This window comes from Zerene cesonia, chromosome 12 (genome assembly GCF_012273895.1).
Source record: "Zerene cesonia ecotype Mississippi chromosome 12, Zerene_cesonia_1.1, whole genome shotgun sequence".
NCBI classification, from domain to species: Eukaryota; Metazoa; Arthropoda; class Insecta; order Lepidoptera; family Pieridae; genus Zerene; species Zerene cesonia.
Window position 1 is genome coordinate 1897409 of NC_052113.1, and position 23615 is coordinate 1921023.

Below are 23615 nucleotides of genomic sequence, written 5' to 3' on the forward strand. Positions count from 1 at the left end.
ATATACAGAGCTACCAAAAACAACACCGAAGTATGTTCAAGCCAAAATTAATTCTCCAAAACCTATTAAAATAAAGCAAATGGAAAGGTAACAATCAATTAAGAATTTTTATTTATACAACATTTACTGAGCATGACCAGTGGTATTTCATAATAGAGCCTTGGGCCAGGGGAATTGTCGTAAGTCGCAACAATAAAAACCTTGGCAAGAAAGTAATATAAATAAACAAGCCAAGCCAAGCCAAGACAGCTGTTTATGGAAAAATGCATTACATTTTAGATTTCGTTATGTAGTGCAATTGTTGAGGTAACGTGAGGGGCTTTATGTGCTGTTGGTATGTATGATGCATCATTATAAATAAATGGGTTTTATTTATTATAGCGTAAAAATATTTTTATAAGAGATAAAAAAAAACACATTACATGCTTCTAAATTATATTTTATATAGCAGCTTCATTATGAGACAGGTGGGTTTTTTCCTAATTAGGATATTTGTTAACAGTTAAAAAAGACTATCACTTATAATCGTTAGCTTTATAAAATATGTATGTATATATAATGAATAATTTTATACAAGTTTATATTGTTATTAAAACTAATGAATATCAAAACTTTGTACTATTTAATTTGTATTAAGATATATTTATAATGGCTTATAAAGTATGCTCATGGTTTTATAAACCTTCCTGAAACATAACGATGTTTACGACCAGCCTCTCGCATTGAAACCTGCTGCCAAAATTAGATCTCCGCAAGAGTAAAGAAGTATCTCGTAAAAATTTCTACCAAGACAACGTTGTTGCAAAGTTAATTAGTTGACACCGTCGCGTCGCAACTTTATCTCAACCACAAAATGAAGAAAAAGGTAAAACGAAAGATAAAACGACTGCAATTTCGAGAGTCATCGAACGAATAAGTGCAAGGACATAGTGGCTTGAGATGACTAAGTATCAAAGCTTTTATGAGACTTCGTTATGGCACACTGAGTTTAATGAAACTGACACCTAAACAAGTTACGTCAAATCAATTTCAGACCAAAAAAGATCCTTTGGGAATTTTTGCAAATCATCTGTTCACGAAATCCATTCGTTCAGCGAAGTATTTCTACGTAACTAAAATCATTTTCCAGGCATTGATGGAAAAGTCTATTTATATAATTTTATGAATTAGCATTTCTTGTAGTCCTGATATATTAATAAAATAACAAAAACGAAAAACGAACGCTAATATAAACAGATCTAATTCTACAATGAAGATAATCCGTAATGCATTACACACAATCAATAATAATAATAAAATAATAAAAATCATCTTTATTTAGTTCTCACAACATTAGTCCATAACAAAAACTTAAAAATACAGTCAATAAGAATAAGTTAACGTTAAATCCCTTACAAAATATAAATACGATACCAGACATCAAACGCAAACTCAATAGAAACTAACCAGACAGCAGCTCAGACAAGTTCGTTATAGAAAATAGGAGAATTGATAGTCAAAGGTTCGAAGTTGTAGCATACCGCAGAGCACGCACGTCTAGACTTCCACTGGGGATTTTACATGAGGAAGGATAAAAATTATATTAAAATTTCAAACCGTCTGGAAACTTAACGATAACTCTTCTTTTATCTGTTAAATTTTTGCTGCAATTTAGTTTCTACGAAGAAAATTTTCAGGCTTAAAAACCATTTATACAAGATACTATTCAGTATAGATAACTACAAATATAGAACAAGAAAACCGTTTCAATTAAATGCTAATGTAATAATTCAATTTGTTTACAATACCTGTGTAACAATTTCGATAATGAGGTTAAATGTGATACGTAATTAATTTCACAACTCTTGTCGTCATGACAAAGACACTCAATAGTTGTACACCGCTTAATGACAACTTCCTAATTACTCACAGCAAATCCTAGCTAAAAGAATTGGCGCTGACACTAGAGTGGATCGAGTTCGCTTTAATTGCACGCACGTCTAGACAGTAACAATGGGTTCCATTCTAGTCCCATTACGTTAAAAACTAAAATGTCAGTTCCGATTTTGTATTTGACTTATTGTTAACAAGGAAATAATTCAGATTTCATGAAATATACACAATAAAATATACAATAATAGAGGTTTTATTAAAAATAAAAAGAAAATATACATGTATCGTTAATAATTATAATCCATAAGAATATTGTTAAAGCTGTATTTTCATATTTAAAGCAAATCTATTAAAATTGTATGTACAATAGAAACATTCGTCTTTTAAAGCCACAAACAAACCAAAATATTGTGGACTGCAAAAGCGAGTTACAACTTCGCGTTTGATAGCGAAAGAGAATATTTGCATACCAGCACCATCTGCATATAAATTCATTGTAAAATGATAAACAGTCCGCGTATTTCAGAACAAAGACTTAGTTTTGGTTAAAGCATTTCTCAAAATTTTATAATCTTTAAAACAGCTACAGGAAATAGTGTATACAAAGAATTTCATATGCAGTTTTAGAATGCGTGATTCAGTACACTTTTCAGAAACGATATCGTCGTTATCTTTAATTTTAATTTATGAGTTAATTATTTAGGCGAAAAATCTGAACCATTGTAGAGCATTAGTACACAATTACTTATAAAGGATTAAGATTGCCCGGTAGAGATCGCTACCCAGCGACAAGCCCGCGTTTTTCTATTTGTAAATTTTTTGTACGCCTTTATTTTATGTAATCTTGTATAAATACCGAAGTGTCACTCATACATTCATTCAAGGATCTAAGGGGTTTTAATTTTGGTGACTATTAAAGAACCCAGCCTGTCAATAACAAAACAAGATTAAATGTAAATTGCTACGATAACGTCAATGGCAAATAAATATGATAATCACTGTCATCACCATAAGTAATGTTAACTGGAAGTAAGGAAAACACTTTTCCGTTATCATTGTTACAAATATTTGCATGTATTAAGTATTATTGAATGTAATTTAATCTGTACATTCACGCGCAATGTGCTACACACACACGCGCATTTAATAATAACCACTGCGCAGTTTTTGAACAAAGAAAGCATTGTAAGGATAAGACAAAGGTCTCTACTTGTGATTTCTTTGCTTGGGAGGACGCCAGACTTACACCAAATATAGCATTGCCAAACGCGTTACTTGACCACGCATAAATCCCATTTAAATGTCTAATAGCTCATCCTGTTTTGAACCAACGAATACAAGGACTTTCAAATCTTCACCGAGGTTAAGAAAATAAAAATATTTCTTTATTCTTTTTTATCTTTTGTTCATGGATACTTTCGTCTTCATGTAATCTAGACTTTACTGGGTGTAAAGATGTAAAGAATGGAAAATTAAATATAAATCGAAATGGCTTTTCATTTGCTTAATAATGTGCGACACGGTAAATAAATAATTGAAATACACATGTTAAACACGCGTGAATTTTCCTTTAAGAACAGTATTTATTGTAAAGAGCCAATTAAAACGAAACCGCACATAACTTAAAATCTGTTAAGACGTAAGTGTGGAAGGAAAGGAAATAAGATAAAGGAATTTTTTTATCAATTTTTTTTTACTCTTTTTTTGGGGCAATCGGTTAAAAATATATATGTAATTCATATGCTTGAAATTTAACAAATCTTCCTCCGCCTTCTAAAATCCTTTTAACAAAAGCGTCAATTATCCGTTAAAACAATAATGTCTCATGATAAATAACCATAAAAGGACACCTAAACACTAAATACGCCTTTGAAAAGAACAATAAATGTCTTGCTTCATTGACAGTTTCTTCTCAATGGGTCTAGGTACTTATTGTTTACGAAGAAACAAATTGTGAATGAACCTTTTATTAGGATCTCGTGGAATATACCAGAATAATCACACCATTCTTACTACCCACGGGCAGTCCTTATTAGTTACTGAAGACTTCTAAGCCATCATGAAAAAACAAAATGGTGTACTTAATCTATTGAAAATATATATCAACCTTTTATGTATAAGTTTTATCAGAGGCTTTATATAAACTCAGACAGCTGATACTGCTAGGGAAAATTTTTGAGGATCAAATTACGATACACACTCCGTCTGTAAAGCAAGGAGTAATCTCAATTTACTTTATTGTTCGGTTGACACAAATTTGTCTCTTGATCATTAAGGCTCTATTCATAAAGACGAGTTGATTGTACCCCGGCTTTTACCGTTAATAACACTTCTAAGTAATACGTGTATTTACGACATTCTTGCTCTTCAATAGGTTATTCAAATATTTATACATACTATTTGTATCCTTTCCAACCAGGTTGCCTGGCAGAGATTGCTGTTAAGCAATAGGGCCGCCTCTTGCACAAACGATGTCTTTTTTTTTCTTTTTATTCTTGGTGTTTTTGTATAAGTTTGTGCAATAAAGCATTATAAATAAATAAATAAATATTTGGCGTGAATATTATATCTTGCACTATATAATATATTTTGAGATATAAATATCACTAAGCCTATACTGAAAGAAACAATATGTACTAGAAACAAATTAATAATTAAATATTCACACACTCCATGGACCCCTCGAATATGTATGAATTTCTAGTTTTTTAGAAACTGAATTTTACTGTATTTAATAGCATTCCCAACGTAGGAATTTCGTAAATTTCCCCTACTTTTCTTCGTTAATAGCTCCACCAAGAGAGGAACTCCACTATTTATGTCCATTGTAATTAAATTCATTCAAACTTCAACCAATGGGACACCAGAATTAATAAACTGACAGATGTCAGCTAGCTGATATAATATAATGAAGTATGTATTTCGGATTCTTGTCAAATATCAGTATCAAACTACATACTAACATTACATTTGCATTTGGCACCGACCCATATAATAATATAGTACTTATTATAAAGTAATGCTTAACTACTTAATAAACTTGTTTTTTGTCGCTTTCTCCGTAGAAATCGTGCTGTTTTAGATTGCCAGCATTATTATGTAGAAATTTAGCTTGCCAATACTTTGATATGTAATAACTATCAACTAACATCCTAATGAATATATAATTGCTACATATAGGTATGTAAAATGCAAGGCGTCTAAATATTAATAACGTATAGCTAATTCAAATTTTTACGGGGACACAGAATTGAGATAATGAGTGACGTCAATACTGCTAAGCCTGATATTCTCAGCTTTTAATTCCAATCTAATTCTATCAAGAAACTATATTTAAATGTCCCAAATACGGTCTACACGATAAAATACAAATATTCACGTTATGTATATTTCATATTGATATTCAAATCTCTTTATGTTTTTTTTCCCAAGCTTCAAACCTGAATATCCTCGTCAAGTTGACACCAAAAAACTCTTATCAAATACCCAAGGACATATCAAAGTGTAAACATAACATCAAAGAAAGTAAAAACTAGTAAAAGGAATCAAACGAGCGATCGATACGAATCACATCGACGAATGTGGACATATTACATCCAGTCCCGTTACCGCCTTACCAGACATACAAGGTACCGTAACAGTCTTCGGCGACCTACTATAACTGTACAGAAAGATAAAACTTCGACGCAAACGCATGTACATATACCGAGTTAACTGTTGCATGTTGTTATATTATGCACGAGATGTTTCGTGTTTTTTTGAAATAAGAACGATTTGAGAACATGTCAATATTGACAAATACAGATAAAAATTATTAATGCAAAGGTCCAAATATATATATATTTTTTCTACAGCTGTAAAAAGAGATTATAGGGTAGGAATATGAATAGATTTTTGTTCATAGGCCCTATCGACTTCAGATATTTTATGTGTTTGCAACAAAATATTTATTTAACTGCTAATTTCAGCCTTTACAAGAAGTTTAATGAATATGAATTATTCAGTTAATCGCTTAAAAATTACAGCTCAGTTAGTTATTATCCTAGTTTCGGTGAAAGTCGCGCAAAAAAACTTGAACTTGTCACGATTTGCGGTCAACGAAGCGAACATATCGCGGTAATAATAATATTCTTTCACTCGCAAATTATGCACTTCGTAGTAATGAACTCAATTTGTCACATTTACTGTCTCCGAATGATTTTTTTTTCAATCAAGACTCCTGCTGCTAAATATAAATTTAAAATAGCATTCACAATCGAAAAAAATATAATAAATGTGAGAGTTGCGCAATTAGAGAAACTTCGCGATTGGAAGTGGAATGGCGATAAATAGATAAAAAGCACTTTAATACAGTCGTCATCACTCATAATATAATAAATAAACTGTTTACAATCAAGGTTATAAAATAAAAACACCATGTAAAAAGTTACCTTTTGGCAGAGTGGTGAAAGAGTTATTTTCGACGCGTGGAAAAACAACTCCGCAATCCGTACACAAAATGCGCAGTATTGAAATAAGCACTAAACTTTAGTAAAACCGATAAAAATATATTTTGTATTGGTAACACGATTTATCACACGATATGAATGTTTTCAACAATGTATTAAATTGCGCACGTCCAACGCGGACGACGTCCACATGCGAACAAAACAACACAGCGAGTTTTGCTTGTCAACAAACAAAGAAGGATCGTGCGCCGTCTGCGCGGCGCTGTACAGAGCGCAGGCGCAACGACGCCACACACACACCCACACACGTGTGAATGAACACGTAAACAATCGAGTAGTTCGATCCATGATATTTGCTCATAATGTTTTTCTCATAATAATATAAAATCGAATTAAATTACGTCGAATATTTGCTAAGGTCGCTACGTTCACGACTGACAGCGTTAGCACGTGTCACTTATGAAAAAATCCCATAACGAGCTGCCTAAATCTATTAGAGATCGAAAACAATATTAAATTAATGCAAATTGCGTGCAATATTAAATTTAAATTAACTTTATGGTGGCATTTATCTCAATCACCAAAAATTCCTAAAATGTATTTGATGGTTCGATCTAATTTTAATTTTCAAATGTTCTTGAGATATTGATATAAATATTTCTTAGTTTTATATATATACTATACACACACGTATCGTGCGCACAATTTAACTTATCGCAGCGTCACCATATCAAAACAATAACACAATTACCTATTTATCACTGCATTATCATATGTTTACAATCACGTTACGTGCGGCACTCCTCGAAAGGTCAAGATTGTGTATCCAGTTTTCTACAATATAACAAAGAATCCATGTTTTTTAATCAGACTTGTTATGCTCATAACTATCTATAAAAAATCAGATGTATCAATAGGTGGTTAAATAATTAAACATTTTTTCATAGCTCATACCTTACATTTCACAAATTATTTTAAAATTATTAGTCTTCTTCATCAGTATAACTGCAGATAACAAATACTATACGTATAACTATAGATAACATAATACTATGCATAACTATGCTTTGTATTAAAACATATTAATTTCACATGAATAAGTATAAAAAAAACAATAAAAATAAACAATACTGCGTAATACCAATGCATATACTGAACAGGATGTAAGTAATTTTTTACGATTTTTTTTTTACGTTTTGGACTGTTTCGAATTTATCAGTGGCCAGTTCATAAATCAACCGATTCACTCCAACAAATTCCAATTTTGAATTGAAACTCGTTAACAGGGAGCTTTGTTTTGCCCGTGAACCTGAAATGCGTGGAAGAATTCGGCCAAAGCGTGGGCGGTGATGACTGAAGTGTATGCGTCAAAAGCGTATTGTGCCTAACGTGATACACAATTTCGTTTATACTATTTTCCTTTTACTGTTTGCTGTTTTGAAATTTACAATGAAAAATTACTAAAAGGCTTGACATTTAAACAGATAATTTATCTTAATTATAATTTATGATAAAGGAGATGAATTAACAGCGTTTTTTAAGTTCATATATGGAATACTTAAATATCCTTTTGATTTTATTGTAATTTTTTTTGAAAGATTTTCATGGCATACAACTTTTTTCCCCCTGCGTAGTCAAAGGAAATTCCCATAATATGAATGAAGCGTCAGCGCGATAAAAAGTAACCCACCCAGCCTTCTAACCAAACACGTAAACACAACGTTGCTAATAACGTAAGTTCATTTAATTATATCTTAGAAATATTAAATAACTAGATCAATCCATTTGTCATCAAAGAAGTGGCCAAGCCCCAGGTCGTAGTATTTCATAATCCCTTCAAAGTAATAATATGGATTTTTCGACAAAATTCACCAATGTGAAGTTCCATTATGTTTTTCTAGAATCAGTTAGTAATTTTCTGTGAAATCGATTTGTCGAGTAATCCCTTGTGCTGTTCCTAGAATCTACGGTCGAGCGGACAAATTAGATTTTAGTGTCTCATGACTGCCTTGTATATTCTTGGATTTTCGTAGAAATCTCTATTAATTGTTGAATGAATTTTCACAGACTCTTGACTTAGCGATTAATTAAATAAGTGAAGTATTATGTTAATAAGATAAATATTTTTAACAAAAGGCTAAACCGCTCATATACTATACAACACCTCGTCGGTTTTGCGTTGGGATTAATATTATTTAAACTGAACTGAGATGAACTGACGAAAAGGTTACCGCAAATTTTGAATTTGAACCCAAAACCATTATTATTATATAACACTGCCTGCTGACTAGTCCAAAGTTCAGGCCGGATTTAGATGAATTACAAGCACATTGTCCAATAAACCGAAACCGAACCGTTTTTTCCCGCCATTTTTTATAGTTTCGCGATGTAATCGAACGCAAAATTTACTTCGCTTCTTTTTTTTACCAGCGCTCAAACAATGGCCTGTCTCTCACCTTGATACGATCCGATATTATGAATATAAATCGTTTATTATTTGTTTGAGAAAAATAATTTTCGAATTCGCCGTTTCAATAATTCATATTGACGGCAATGTTGTACTTGTCTGGAATAATAATGAATTATTATTTGAGAGTCTGTAACGAGATGCTGCTAAAAGTATATTTATTGAAAACCAAATGCGTTAAGCAATTGCTTCTATTACGTATCCGTGAATATATAGATATTCGAATTATTAAATCCAAGTTTTCTTTAAACATTTTTGTTTTAAAGTATTAAACTGTTATAGGTTACATGCTATCAATAATTCATTCAGTTTAGATGTATTTTACGTTTCTTATTCCTCTCTTATAATGTACTAGCTGCTCGCCCCAGCTTACACTTACTAAAAACATGCCTGAGTATTAATTGCAATTAGACCTAGAAACCTTAAGTCAAGGTCCATTAAATCTCAAAGAACTTCATAAATCCCAAAGCCGTTCTAGACCACCTTGAGCTGTGAAAATTATTTATGACAGATAACAGGTGATCAGCTCGAAACCAACTTTATAATTTACCTCAATTTACAGCCGATCTAAGAAATATTATTGACATTATCGTAGAAAAGCATTCAGAAATTGTAAATATTCTACGTTGGTAGTGCTGATTTCGAGGGAAGATGAAGTAGATCTGTGGTAATAAGGATCTGTAGTAATGGTTCTCGGTTAGTTACTAGTTACTAGTAGTTAGTACCTTAGTTTAGTTCACTTCAGTCCCTAACAAATGATAGATACCTACATAAAACACTCTCTCCATTTGAAGGGTACGTGATAACACGATCTCGGGCTCAAGGGAAGTTCTGTCGAGTCACAGAAGGAAGGGACACGTCCAAGATCAGATTTAGAGCTTGCAATGCTAATATAGAAACGTATAGAATAAAAATAAAACACCTTGATACTCCGTACCGCGCCCTATCACCACTTTAAAAGTCAGAGGTTTACGTAAAGATTAAAGAGCAAACTTACAATCTAAAGTAAACACGCAAGCTCCAAGTTACTTAATTCTGAAAACAATTTGCCAAGAAATGCACTCAGAAGTACTTTTAAACTCCCGGCTTTATTATTTTATTTTTCAACCCGATATCGTGCTTCAAAAGACTAAATTTTGAACGCGGTGTTGCTTGATAAAAATCATGCAACCAAAAAAGTATTAATATAATATTTATATAATAATACATAAAAATTTTTTTGACAAAAAACTTAATCGCCTTCAAATTGTCAGAACTAGAGCAAATTGAAATGTAGTGTGTAGTCCACACGGGAGGCATCAGCTTTCATATAAAAAAATAACGAAAAGTTGTTTTTTTGCTGCATAATGTTTTTTTTAACAATATGGATACTATTAACATAACCTCAACCGATTTGATTCTACCAAAAACTAGTTTCCTCTAATCCTTTCGTAATTAAAACTTTAATTAATTTGATTTTACGAATAATACTTTTACCTAGTGTATACATTCTTCAAACAAAGATTACATTTACACACCACCTCATAACTAACGATATCAAAACATATTCACGTTTCGACGAATTTCCTCGAAAAAACTAAATCCACATCATGAAATGCTCTGTATTCAGTTTTCATTTATTCTTTTGAAAAATCCACGATACGCCCGAGTTATCCGGTCTCGAATGTTCATTAAAGTAAAAGAATTTTAGAAATTCGTTTGTTCTAGCTGTTTCTAGAATACTTACAAGCGTATTATGTAAATTTTAATAACCTATAAGTGACTGCTTTCGTCGTGTGCGGAAAATGGCACGCTCAAAGCATTCTACATAATATCTTTGAATTTTGATGAAATAGTCGCGCTAAATCCTAACTAATCCCTACTAGATGTATAATATCATAAATAAGATATATTATAATAAGTATAAAATAAATAAAATAAAAAAGTATTTCTTTCTGTCTCTGTTCTTCACGCCTAAAATGAACGTTTCAACCGATTTACATGAAATTTACTACAGAGAGATAGTTTGAGACTAAAAAATAGACATAGGATATATCCCGGCACTCACATGGGAACTATGCGGATAAAACCCCCGGGACTGTATTTTCTTTTGATTACGCGGGCAAAGTTGCGGGAGGATAAGGGTATATATAAATTCTATAATTATTATTTGTATAAATGTGAACAGTAATTAATATTCATTGTGTATAATATAATTAAATGACACTTTTTGCTACTCATTTGTAGTAGATACCAGCATAGACTTAATAACCTTGAGCATATTTAGTCTATGATTACTAGTAAAATATCTAGATCCAAATAAAATATAACGAACAGTTTCATTTCTTTGATATTACTAACATACAAGTGAGGTCTTTTACCCAAATTTACATTTAAACGCTGTTGATTTTATTTTTCACTTTACCTAAAACCATGAAGCAGACATAACATCTCAGCATAGTATCTACCAGGTACGGAATCACATAAAAATCGAAGTCCATGTCTCTCAGTTATTGAACGACACAACTATCCTGAAAATCGATATGCCATGACGTCAATATAAAAACAATGACACAGAAATGATAGCAGTGAAATTGCCCGACGCGCTATTGTCTGAACAAATATACCATAATCCCACATCTTTATTATATCTTTATTACTTCTGTGCATGTGTTTGTGACAGAGCTACTCCTACACGGCTGCGCCGATTTTGATGAAATTTTTTGTGCGTCTTCAGGTAGGATCGAGTACGGAATAGATTTACGATACGAACGTGAAAATAGCAATAAGCAAAAGCTAGTGATTTTTGTAGTGTGCTGTCTATTTAAAATGTATTATTAACACTATGAAAAAAAGTGGACTCCGAAGTCTTGAGTGAAAAACTCTTTAATTTAATATAGAGTGCAATTTAGCATAAACAGATGATTATACAAAAAAATTTAGGAAAAATTGCTGACATGTTTGAATAAACATTTTTTTTAATGGTCATTGGTACAGGTTCGTTATATGAATATCTAGATTGGCTTAATATTCACGAATTAAATACTCGTAAGAATCACAACCCGGATCTCGATAACACGAAAAAATATTTGTTTAGCGAAAAAGATCTCGAAATTTCTATGTTAGAACTTAGGAGTCGAATTCATCGAAAAAAACTTAATAGTATATAACATAAACAATAGACGTAAGCCTGTATGCAAGTTATAGTTTATGGTATAGCGATGGATTAGCACATAGGCTACATTTTTCCCGGGTATCACGCAAGTGACGCCGCGCGTTCCAATAAATAAATAAAAAAAAATAATCCTTTCACCAGCATAAATCCAATTTATTTCTAAGTGACATGCAAGTTTTTCCCGAGCCAACCCGGGCGGAGCAGAGGAGCGGCCAGTTTCACACAAGTAAGGCAAACAATGTAACGCTAATAAAGTAGGTATACTTAAATGACACACGATGTATTAAATTTACTGCCCACACTTGATACGGCTTATTATAATGAATAATTATTGTCTGATGGTTTAATTTATGCAAACAGAAATATTATCGACTGCATTTGAATTAATTAGAATCAATCAATGGCAGCCGGTGTGTAATACCTCAAATAACTGTACCGCAAAAAAGATCATTGAAATGGTATTTCATTTCTATTTACATCACTGAAAGATATCGTAACTCAGAGATTTCTTTACCACGATCCATTAACAAACAAAAATCCTCGAGTAATGGGACTTGCTTTTATATTTCAAGTTGTCAGTTAATTTATATAAAAATTAAATAACAACAACATAGCATACTATTAATGAGTTTATTGCGAAAACAGCTCTGCCAATGCTATTTTTTTTAAAACATCCCTTTTTAAATTATACGCTTAAAAACGCACACATACCTTAGGTTGCAGCGGCGGGACAATCCAAATAAACAACACGGAACAACGAAAGCGCGACAAAGTTTGGATGTGGCAAGTTCGTAGAGCGCGACCGCAACGCGGCGACGCCTGTCTCCGACTGGCAACCGGCTGGCTAGTGGCTGGGATGCAGCGTGCATTGTGCAAGCGAGTGCATCGATTCCACACCGACAAACACACCGACCAGACACATAAAAATCGCAATAACATTTTATTTCCTTCTCAATTTTACTTCGTAGACGAAAGTCGTTTTAGTGATGTATAAGCTGTGTTCATTGAATTCCAAGATAGGGCTTTGTTTTCAATTTCGGAATGTGAAGTTGAAATTTGTATCTTACAAATTCTACGGAATTTACAAAGATACAAATTTGCACTACGGTGCAAGATACAATTAATAATAAAACAGAAACGCAGTTATTTCAGTTACCGTTATAAACTTAAAAGATTAAAAAAAGCAGAAGCTATTTTGTCATTATAAATATATACTGTTATTTTCTCTTCACTAAACGAAGTTTTTAAATATATTATGTTGCTATTTCTAAAGTAGCCATGACAAATAGATTCAGTCTATCCTACTATCCTCCTATAATCCTATTAATATTATAAATGCGAAAGTTTGTAAGGATGTGTGTGTGTTTGTTTCTCTTTCACGCAAAAACTACTGAACCGATAGCAATGAAATTTGGTACGTAGATAGCTGGACAACTGGAATAACACACAGGCAACTTTTTATCCCTATTATTATAAAGAGGAACGATTTCATTGTTTGTTTGTGACGATATAACTCAATAGCTACATAACCGATTTGAAAAATTCTTTCAGCATCAGCAAACTAAGATTCCTAAGTAACATAAACTATATTTTATTTCTATTTTGACCCCGGTCAAGTCGGACCGACCCGGGACAAGTGAATTGCGTAAATTTTTTTGTACTTTTCATATAATTCGTTTTAGTTTCGCTACTTTAACGTTTAACCCATCATGAAAAATGCAATCAGCTTCTAAGCTAATAGCATATTTCATGTACTTATTTAAAAGCACTAATACTGTTTAGCATTTTAAATAAGTTAACCATAAAGCCCTTACAAACGACAATTTACAATAATAGCGTCACATACACAGTTCGTTTACGTATAATATATTAGCCTGATCATTAAGGCGTGTGCAGACTGCGAACTACAGAGTCAACGAAACCCGCGAGTGGCGATGACCCGACAGGCACCGATCCCAACTCGACTCTTTTAAGTTACTAGGGAGATCTCGAAGTATGTTTTGGATTTGAAGTCTGACTACAAAGTTCCAGCGACTTGAGTGCGAGAGCAGGATTAACTTTGATTAACTTTTTAGTTTGTAACGTGTAGATTTGTATGTATGCATTAGCGGTCCCGTCTCTTTTTTGTATGAATTTTTGATGTCTATTAACTTGCAGTATTCCGACGAGAGGGGAATAGATACAAAGCTGTTTGAAGTAAATAGACATATAAGAGAGTAATTTGACAGTACAGAAGGCTCACGCACTATCTTCTTTATAATACAAGCAAAACTTGTAAGCACATTTGCCCTAGTATAGACTTGAAGCTAATTTATAAAACGTCTCATACATATCGTAATTGAGATATAAACTATCCTATCTTTTAAGTTGGACAAAACTGTACAACGTGCAAATTTTCATTAAATTCGGCTCAGTAGTTTAGGAGTTCATACCAGACAAACAACGTGACACTATACTTAAATGAGATATGTCAATACATTCGCTTTAAAAGAACGAACTGAACAACACGCATAAATTATCTTTAAATACGTTACTTGGTACCTACTATACATAAGGGCAAAACGCAAGGTAACAAATGGCCGATTGGTTATCTAAATGAACAAACAGCCTTGATACAGTAACCACTAACCAATAGATCACGAGCCCTGACACCGATATACAGTAACGAGATGCGGTTAGCCCAATCCCACCTGCAGTGTAACTGTACGCGTCAATTTATTTCACTGGTCACACCACTACACCATTATCGTATTTTATATTGCGGTTATCATAATTCCCGGGAAGTGGCAAGTCTATGTACTCGTGTATGACGTCAATACGCATGCAATGGTGGAGGCGATGCGTGGGCGGCTGCTGTCACCGTGCATTTTCGAAGCGCAGAGCCTAAAGAACGAGATTCAGTATGCGCGTGCGTTCATTATTTCAACCCTGCACCGCTATGTTGCCTCTTCTACGCTACGTTGTCCTGAACCCTATCTAATTCTTGTCAGCACAACACATGACTCTGCAGTCATGTCCATTAATCATACTAAATGACAATTTAAAGCAATTCTCAAGTTAATGAGAAAAAGTGCGTCATTGATCTCCATTCAATGACACATTTCTTGCATATATTATTACTATCTGCGCCTTGCGGTTTCACCCGCATAAGTCCGTATCCCGTAGGAATATCGGGATAAAAAGTTGCCAATTGTCCAGCTATCTACGTACCAAATTTCATTGCAATCGATTCAGTAGTTTTTGCGTGAAAGAGCAACAAATACACACACATCCTTACAAACTTTCGCATTTATAATATTAGTAGGATAGTAGGATTTTGTAACGTATTCGTATTTTTTATATGTAAATGTATATTATGTAAAAAAATTAACGACAAATAGCTTTGTGCTATTTGTCGTTAAATTTTTTCTCTCTTTCTTCAAAATGTACTTTGTCGAATAAGTATTAAAGCTGTGAATTGTCTTAATATATTTTCTAGATAGTCTTACGGCTTACCCATGGTGACCTTGACGTTGTTACCATCGTACCTATAAAAGAATACAATAATAATTCAACAATAGAAAAAATAGGATTATTAAGAATTAATTAATATGTTAATTAAGTCCAAAAGCATGCACATGAGTAAACAAAACTATTTCACTCTTGTAATCAGACTAAAAGCATATCTAAACTTTAGTACTCAAATGGGAATGTTACGAATTCCAACAAACTTAACATAGTTAATTTCGGTTACAGTTTATTTCATAATGGACCTTTGGTTCGATATTCTGCTTATGAAGCCAGTATATTAGGAAATTATTTCATTTAACATACTATTACACATTTCATTTAATAAGTGATATTTTGCAGAAACAATGAAACCCGATATGCTCATTCAATAACATTATTATATGTTAGATTTAATAAACAATTTTTAATTAATACGAACTACTAGAAAGTGCAATAGCAAGCTAGTACACAACAAATACTGTTTAATGTATATGATGACAGTGATCATCTTTATTTAACACTCCGAATTATTTAAGCATCAAAAAATTTCCGTGACTGGAATATTAGGTTCTTGTAAGGTGCTAGTATTAAAATGTCAGCTCAATCTACACGCTTTTAAATTATTATGGTTACGTAACACTCAATAAAAGCATGTAGAACACAGGTTCGCAGCTTGCTTGAATCTATTATGGTAATAAGGACTTGCTTTTAATTAAGGAAGTAGCAACATGCTCAGTGGATTTGCGCCAGCCTATCAATTCTCCAACGCACCTCATTAATGTTGCCGTTAGGACTCCTGCTATCACTGTCTCTTTTATGACGGTCTTTGTACCACTTCCGATACTTCGGAGAAAGGGCCTAAAAGAAAAACACCGTTATATTTAATTAACTGCTATCATTCTTGCAATAAACAATGTTGGGTTAAACCTAGTAAGGGTCCTGGTCAAGATCAAAGCAAAAATCGATTCTCAAAGACCCTGAATAGATACCTACGTCTTAAATTATTCACAGAAACCAAAGTGTTTCACGATGAATGCTCGGTCAATAAAACGAATGTAATATTCATTGCCTCTAATTTAACCAGCCTTAAATGGAGAGTGCACTTAAAGAATCGTAAAATCATGATAATGGATTTATTTTTAGACGTATTAAAGTGTTCATAATGAGTCTTGTGAAATATGTATCTAAATTTACATTCTATAAAAGCCCAGTTTGATTTTGAAATGTTTCTATTTATGGGCTAATTGTTTACTTTCTAAATAAGGATTTCCGTTAATCAGATGACTTTAGAGGAACTTCGAGAGATGTTTGTTGATAATTAGGAGATGCGGTTATAAATATTTAATTTTTTATCAAATATCATTATCACGGAATTCTTTTTATAAATGTTTTAATGATTCTAAAAAAGCTTTCAAATTTTTTGAAAATATTTCAACATTGACTTTTCTTTACGACAATATTTTAAAGTATGTAACATTTTTATAAAAAACTAGCTGCGCCCCGCGGTTTCACCCGCGTAAGTCCGTATCCCGTGGGAATATCGGGATAAAAAATAGATGTTGGCCGATTCTCAGACCTACCCAATATGCTTACCAAATTTCAGAGGAATCGGTCAAGCCGTTTCGGAGGAGTATGGCAACGAAAACTGTGACACGAGAATTTTATATATATAGGTAGAAAGTCCTAATGCTGACATTCAGGCGCCTTATACATAAACTCAGGTGTCGTCTTAACATTGGGGGAGTGTGCAACCCAGGTGCGGGTGAAATTAAGGGGTCATTGGACAGCTATGAGAATAAGCTTTCTGGAAAAATCATGTTACAATTACTTGAAAGAGTATAATACAGATATGTCTAATAAAATTTAGATAACCCCATAACATTTCTTTACCTAATACTACCATTATAGTACTATACATTTCCTTTGAGATAGTTTTTTTTTATTAATTACGGTTACGATAGAGTACTTTTTCTTCAGACATATTTGCGTGCTCTTGCTTCCTTTAGCATGTTTTATTTAATATTCGATTAAACTCATCACTGATGATTATTAGCCCGTTGTCAATGCTTGTAATAACGATATGATTACAGCACGAAGGCCAATGCTATTGGAAATGACATTGAAAAAATTATATGTCATAAAGAATGTTTGCTACGAACACAATCACGCTAGCGAAGGAAATATTTGAATCACCTTAACCACTAATAAATAGAACGATAGATCGCGTGCAAACAATGCCGGTTACAATACTAGATGCCGTGATATTATCACCAACGTCGGCCTTAATTTTAATCTCATTTCACGTTAAGTCTATTTTTATATTTTAGGAAAACATAGGTAATTATATCATTTGTTTGCAAGCTTGCGGTACCAAGAGGTGAAAGGCTATGAGGGGGTGTTGAGAAAGAAGCAGGGACCTGTTTCAATTAATAAATAAAAATTGTTAAAACAAATTAAAGTATTACTTAAAAAATAAACGAACAACGAAAGAGATAGTGTCACATCAGCACGCAACAATAGGACTGGTTAATTATACAACACTATACAATAAAGTTATGTAGTGAAACGCACAGCTGCAACTCAACAGTAAATTACAATGGGAATTACTTACTAAGCCTCAAGAGTTTATGTGTTTAGATTCGCTTAGTCTATGGGTAGATAAGATTAGTGGACTATTTGTTTGTATTGGTGTCTGACAATGATTTTTCTATGGTGTTCTTTCAGTGATCATTTTGTAAGGTATGAAATATTGTTTTGTTAACTTATGCAACTTACGGCCATCTAAATGTAAAATGTAAATTCGAAAGGAAAAATGTGACAATAAATGTAATAAATTCGAAATGTTCCTATTACAATGTTAATATTGTACGTCATCCAAATAAGTTCCTTTGTTCAGAGCCAAGTTGGGGCGTTCTATAGCTAGGTACAACTTTGGCATTACAAGAAATATAAAATTATCCATGAAGAAGTTCAAATATCCCTTGGGAAAGTTACGCGATGCTCGGAGTTTGACAAAAAATCTAATTACCTTTGGAGCAATTTTCTCTGTCGTTATCATGTTCCGACGTAATATAAAAACAGCATTAATCGTTAATCCATATTCCTTGTTCAGGCAGTATTATGACGTCATATCAGGAATGTGTTTAAATGTGTATGTTTAATTTGATAACTGGCTGTTAATTACATCATAAAGAAGGGGTGCAGTTATAGTAAATATTCGTTTTCTAGACAAAATTGTTAAATTATCGGTTATTCAATCATTTAATTCGATTCTTATATATAGCGCTTATTCTTCAGTCGAAATTCACCATCGACTATAAAGACTATAAAGCGCCCACTATTGTTCCTTTTAAAACAATGTCGACGATATAATTACTTTAAATTCTGTAGCAGTAGCGAATGGCAGAGAGGCCGCCCACGCGTTGCACTCATCTCATGATTAGATGCACATTATTAGTGATGGATTGATGCATTTAGAGCACTTGAACCCGCCACGGAGCAGCTAATAATATGAATCATTTGTAACAATCGAGAGTGACATGTGTTCTTTGTTTCACTCCGTGTGAATTCTGTCCTTTGTCTGGGTGGTTACTGTGAAATGGACGCAACGTACGTTCTAACAAACATTTCTTTTGATCATATAGTTCTATCATTTGTGCATGCTGTTCTTTCGTGTACCTTGGCATGAGAATTTGGCATGGGTGAAGGAATTAAAAAACATTTTTTACTGATTTAATTTTTAGTTTTATAGCATTGAAATGCTTTGTAAATGAGAAATTTTGAAAGAATAACAAAAATTTGATCACGAGGCAGGATTCGAACCTGCGTTTCTTGCCTAACCGTAGCAACGCCTAGCCTCTCGGCCACCCGTGATCCTGCCACAGTAATCGAATTTCTTCTACTCTTTCGGTTTCATGTGCCTAAGGGGCACCCCACGCCATCTATTGAGATGATTAAGAACCATCACAACCAACACGAAACATCATTTCAATGATTACAATATTGTATCCATGGAACGCGGCCTTTCTTAAATTTAATTTTTAGTTTTATAGCATTGAAATGCTTTATAAATGAGAAATTTTGAAAGAATAGAAAAAATTTGATCACGAGGCAGGATTCGAACCTGCGTTTCTTGCCTAACCGTCGCAACGGATGGCCGAGAGGCTAGGCTAGGGTTTCAAAATTTCTCATTTTTTACTGATGTTTGTAGGACGAGATGGCCACCACAGGCCGCCAGAGAAATTATTCTATACAATCATGTACTTAAATGTTCTTAAACTTACTGAATTGTTATTATTAAACCAAATAGTTTGAACTAATGCAAAAACGTTAATACACAAATGCGATCTTTATAAGTAGTTACATAAATAACGTTGTAGGTTAATAAACATAAAAAACACTAGTTTTTTATTTTTGTAATATTTCACTTTAGAATAAAGCCAGACATAAAACGACGAGCAAAATAACAAAATTCATCAGACTGCTATAAGTCTGCTCCAAGCAAATTAGGTATAACATATAAACCAGACTAAATTGCCAACAATTTCTTTGTCTGCTCCGGCGGAATCCAACATCCGAGTTATATCGCAGTGTTATGGCGAGCCGAGACAACAAAGGAACTCAACAAGTGCAGCCAGGGTGTAACCGGGAAATTGGAGGGGTCCCCTGGAGTAGGGTTGCAACTTCGCTATTTATTACTTTCTTTTGTTATTTTTTAATATTGATAGCGTTACATACTTTTAACGAATGAATTTATATTCATACGTTAATGATTATAAATAATAATGTGTAATATTTACATAAAAGCGTTATTATTACATAAAAATAAGACAGAGATTTTACATAGGCACGAAAGTAACCGGTAAACACAATATGATAACAGGCTTATAATATACTGATAATTTTTTGAGAAAGAAAAAAATATGCGCATTTCATCATTTGGAAAAGTATAAACTTTATAATGTACTCTACGATAGTGGAGAGCCCTAAGTAAAACGGATACCCTAGCCGGGTGGAGGTAGACGGCACGCTTGTGACAATTATTTGTAGTGTCTGCTACTATACCCCCGCAGACGCGGTGTTGTGACGGCAGTGAGTACGATTTAATATATGTTGCAGACGGTAGCAATTAATATAGGTATACCTACTTGAACAAAAAATTTTAAAACTCATGCTCAAACATTAGAACTGGACTTCTTACTACTACTACTTTTGAATAGATAAAACACAAAATGTAATTATTTACCAACGTTACGGAGGATTGACTATTATAAAATATACAAGTAAATAATGAATTTTCTCAAATACATTATCCACATGCATATGCACCTAACCCTGTATACTTTGATAAACCCTTATCGTCTGAGCTAACAGCTAACGTGGTTAATTTAAACAGAAGATATTATGTCAATGGAACAGTTACAGTATGCTCAGTGCATTTAGCTTGTTATGGTTGCGGGGAACGACTTTGTACTGCGGTTAAGATGCTCATTCGGCAGATAATTATCTTGATATATATAAATTACGTGTCATATGGTTTGTCCGCGATGGACTTCTAAACTACTCAACCGATTTTAATCAAATTTGCATATTATGATGTGCAGTTTGATCCAAATTTTAATTACATAATATTATACTATAATACTATAGCTACTAGTACTAATTTTTTAATTTATTTCACGTTCTAATACAATCATCAAATTTACTTTCAGGTGTCTTCGTGTCTTTCTCTATTGATATTAATAATTAAGATTATTCCCTTTCCTAAAATTCATATTCAGTTTTACTGGAACTAAAGTTATTAATTAACATACCTTTGTAAACAAAGACTCAAGCATCCATTAGTTTCAAATGATACATTTTACTCCATTTCGAAATAAGTCATTTGAACATTAAAATGCAGTTAAACCTTTTACGAATAGCGATTTAATTAAACACATTACCAAACCAAATGAAATTGTGTATTTTAATTTGAATACGTAAATGTTTGCCAATAACCAGTGTAGCGCAAAAAGACAGTTAAATGTGAATGAACCCTGCTTAATAATTTAAAGAGCAGGTTTTGACCTGACCCAACCTCACTGTTGTTGTGCTAAATAATGTCCCATGTGAAAAAATACTGCGTCATTCAAATGTAGCGTTCGTATCAATCTCAGAAATTAATATGGCAATCTAAAGAGTATACGTGTGTATATATTTAGAATTTAGAACAGCCCAAATTTATTACACAAATCTTCGTATTGTACTTCGTACTATACTTCGTATGTACGAAATATGCTGACATTTCTGACACATTGCAAATTTATATTAATAAAAAAAAAATAATAATTAATTCACCAAAATCAGATTAGTTTTTATTATAGACAGGGCACAATTTTATACGTTATTTTCATTTTGTTATTTGTTGAAGTTTGTTTAGTTCCTTATTTTAATATACATATATCAACCAGTGAAATACCAAAAATTTACGCGAAACTAGCGTAAGCATTTACTCCCCTTTTTACACGCTTTTTATTAGCTTCACCTGTATGTTTGTTTGAATGTTTGTTTGTATGTTTGTTTGTATGTTTGTTTGTAACCGACTTCTTTGGGCGCGATTTTGACCCACTTTAAACGGCCAGATTTCGTTCAAACTTTGTAGATTTATTGAGGACCGATGACAATACACTAATTTGATAAAATTATTCCATTTTTCAATTTGCAAAATATGATTTTTGTTAAAGCGTGTTTTTTAGTTTTTTTAAACTATTATTTATATTATTGGGCTTGCAAAACGAAGCGAACGGAGAGGGCGGGTCGGTCGTAATAACTATATGTATAATACAAACACTTTCTTAAGCATTTCTGTGAAGACTGCCACTCAAAGGAAATTGAAAACAATACTACAATTTCTAGAACTTCCATATACATGTAAATAAGTATGAATAATAAAACACGCGCACTGGAACATCGTAAAGTTACAACCCCCACCCTAATTTTATTAAGAGGAAATGTATTTATCGAAAAATATATCAACAAAAATGTATTAGTAAATTCTGGTTCTTTCAACATTTTATAAATCATCCACTAACAATAGAACACGCTTCGTCAATTCGAAATTACTTAACTCATATTCAAAGCAGTAAACACCAAACAATGCAATTTGTTAAGGTAAAAGCGAAAACCTTTTAAAAGAAATATCTAACTAAATGACAATGGATTTCAAGTTCCTCTTCCCCACAGAAACGAGGTCAAAAATGCAGCCACGGCTGGCATCATCGAAGAAAGCATTGACCTATATTTACAGTGTGCAGTACTTGACTTTGTTTTTCCTACATCTATTTTGTAACATTACAAAAATAGCTACAATCGATTTATGACGTCCTAGTACTTATGTATCGATCCGGAAATCTTGTTTACTGAATAAACGTTCTCACAGCTGTTTCTATTTTGGTATTTACGGATAGAAGTCATCTTTATTCTACGGATTGAATTTTCAACGTAAAATATTCTATAACCAAACCCTCTTTGAATATAGAAACTCTTTGTATTGGCACTGACGAAATACGAGTATAATTGTATTCTATACATAACGAAACTTTCGATTCATCCTCATTCGATATCCTATATACTGCTCAGGTGTATTGATTTCAAATCCTCAAACAAACCAGTTGGTTCGTTTATAAAAGTGTTTGTTTTCATTCGCTCCTGTGCGCGCAAACCGATAACCTGTGACCTAGTTAAAGCTGGAACATGACCCGAGTTGACCCCACGGCCTAGGTTAGCGTCACCCGCATCCCTCTCGTCGGCAGCCTTATCAACATTGGGCTGAAATCTTGCTTTCATGTGCCACAGTACCTACGGGACGCTTGTATTTGTCTTAGTTAATAATTATTTACTTGTTACATGTCCCAAATATTATTGAGTTATAAATATTTATAGGATTTTATTAAAGTGTGGGACATGGGAAATTGTAATTGTTATTCGAGGTCCTAAAACCATTTCTACTTTTATGTCATTTGTTCCACTTCACTCTGGTTAGCTGTAGTACGGCTGAACAGATGATTGTCCACTCCCGTTAAAAGGCTCCTGCAATCTTGGTAATTGATAATGGGTCATAAATCCGAACTCATTAAAGCGGAGTGGACACTGGACAGTTGAATCGGGTTCGTAGACTCGTTCGTACCAGATTGCATTTGGAGACGGT

General features: G+C 33.1%; 1 protein-coding gene across 4 annotated transcripts in view; it reads right to left on the reverse strand.

Moving 5' to 3' along the window:
- Positions 1-23615, reverse strand: part of LOC119830681 (protein yippee-like CG15309) — a 69541-nt gene that overhangs the window by 31780 nt on the left and 14146 nt on the right. The window contains exon 2 of one of the 4 annotated variants that reach the window (XM_038353766.1): positions 16202-16288. The exons of 1 other annotated variant lie outside the window; for it this stretch is intronic. In XM_038353766.1, the coding sequence (XP_038209694.1) occupies positions 16202-16206 (5 nt within the window). In that variant the 5' untranslated portion in view covers positions 16207-16288. Of the gene's footprint in view, positions 1-6302; positions 6535-12652; positions 12813-16201; positions 16289-23615 lie in introns of those variants that run through there. 2 more of the 4 variants (XM_038353765.1, XM_038353769.1) reach the window with 2 other exon arrangements.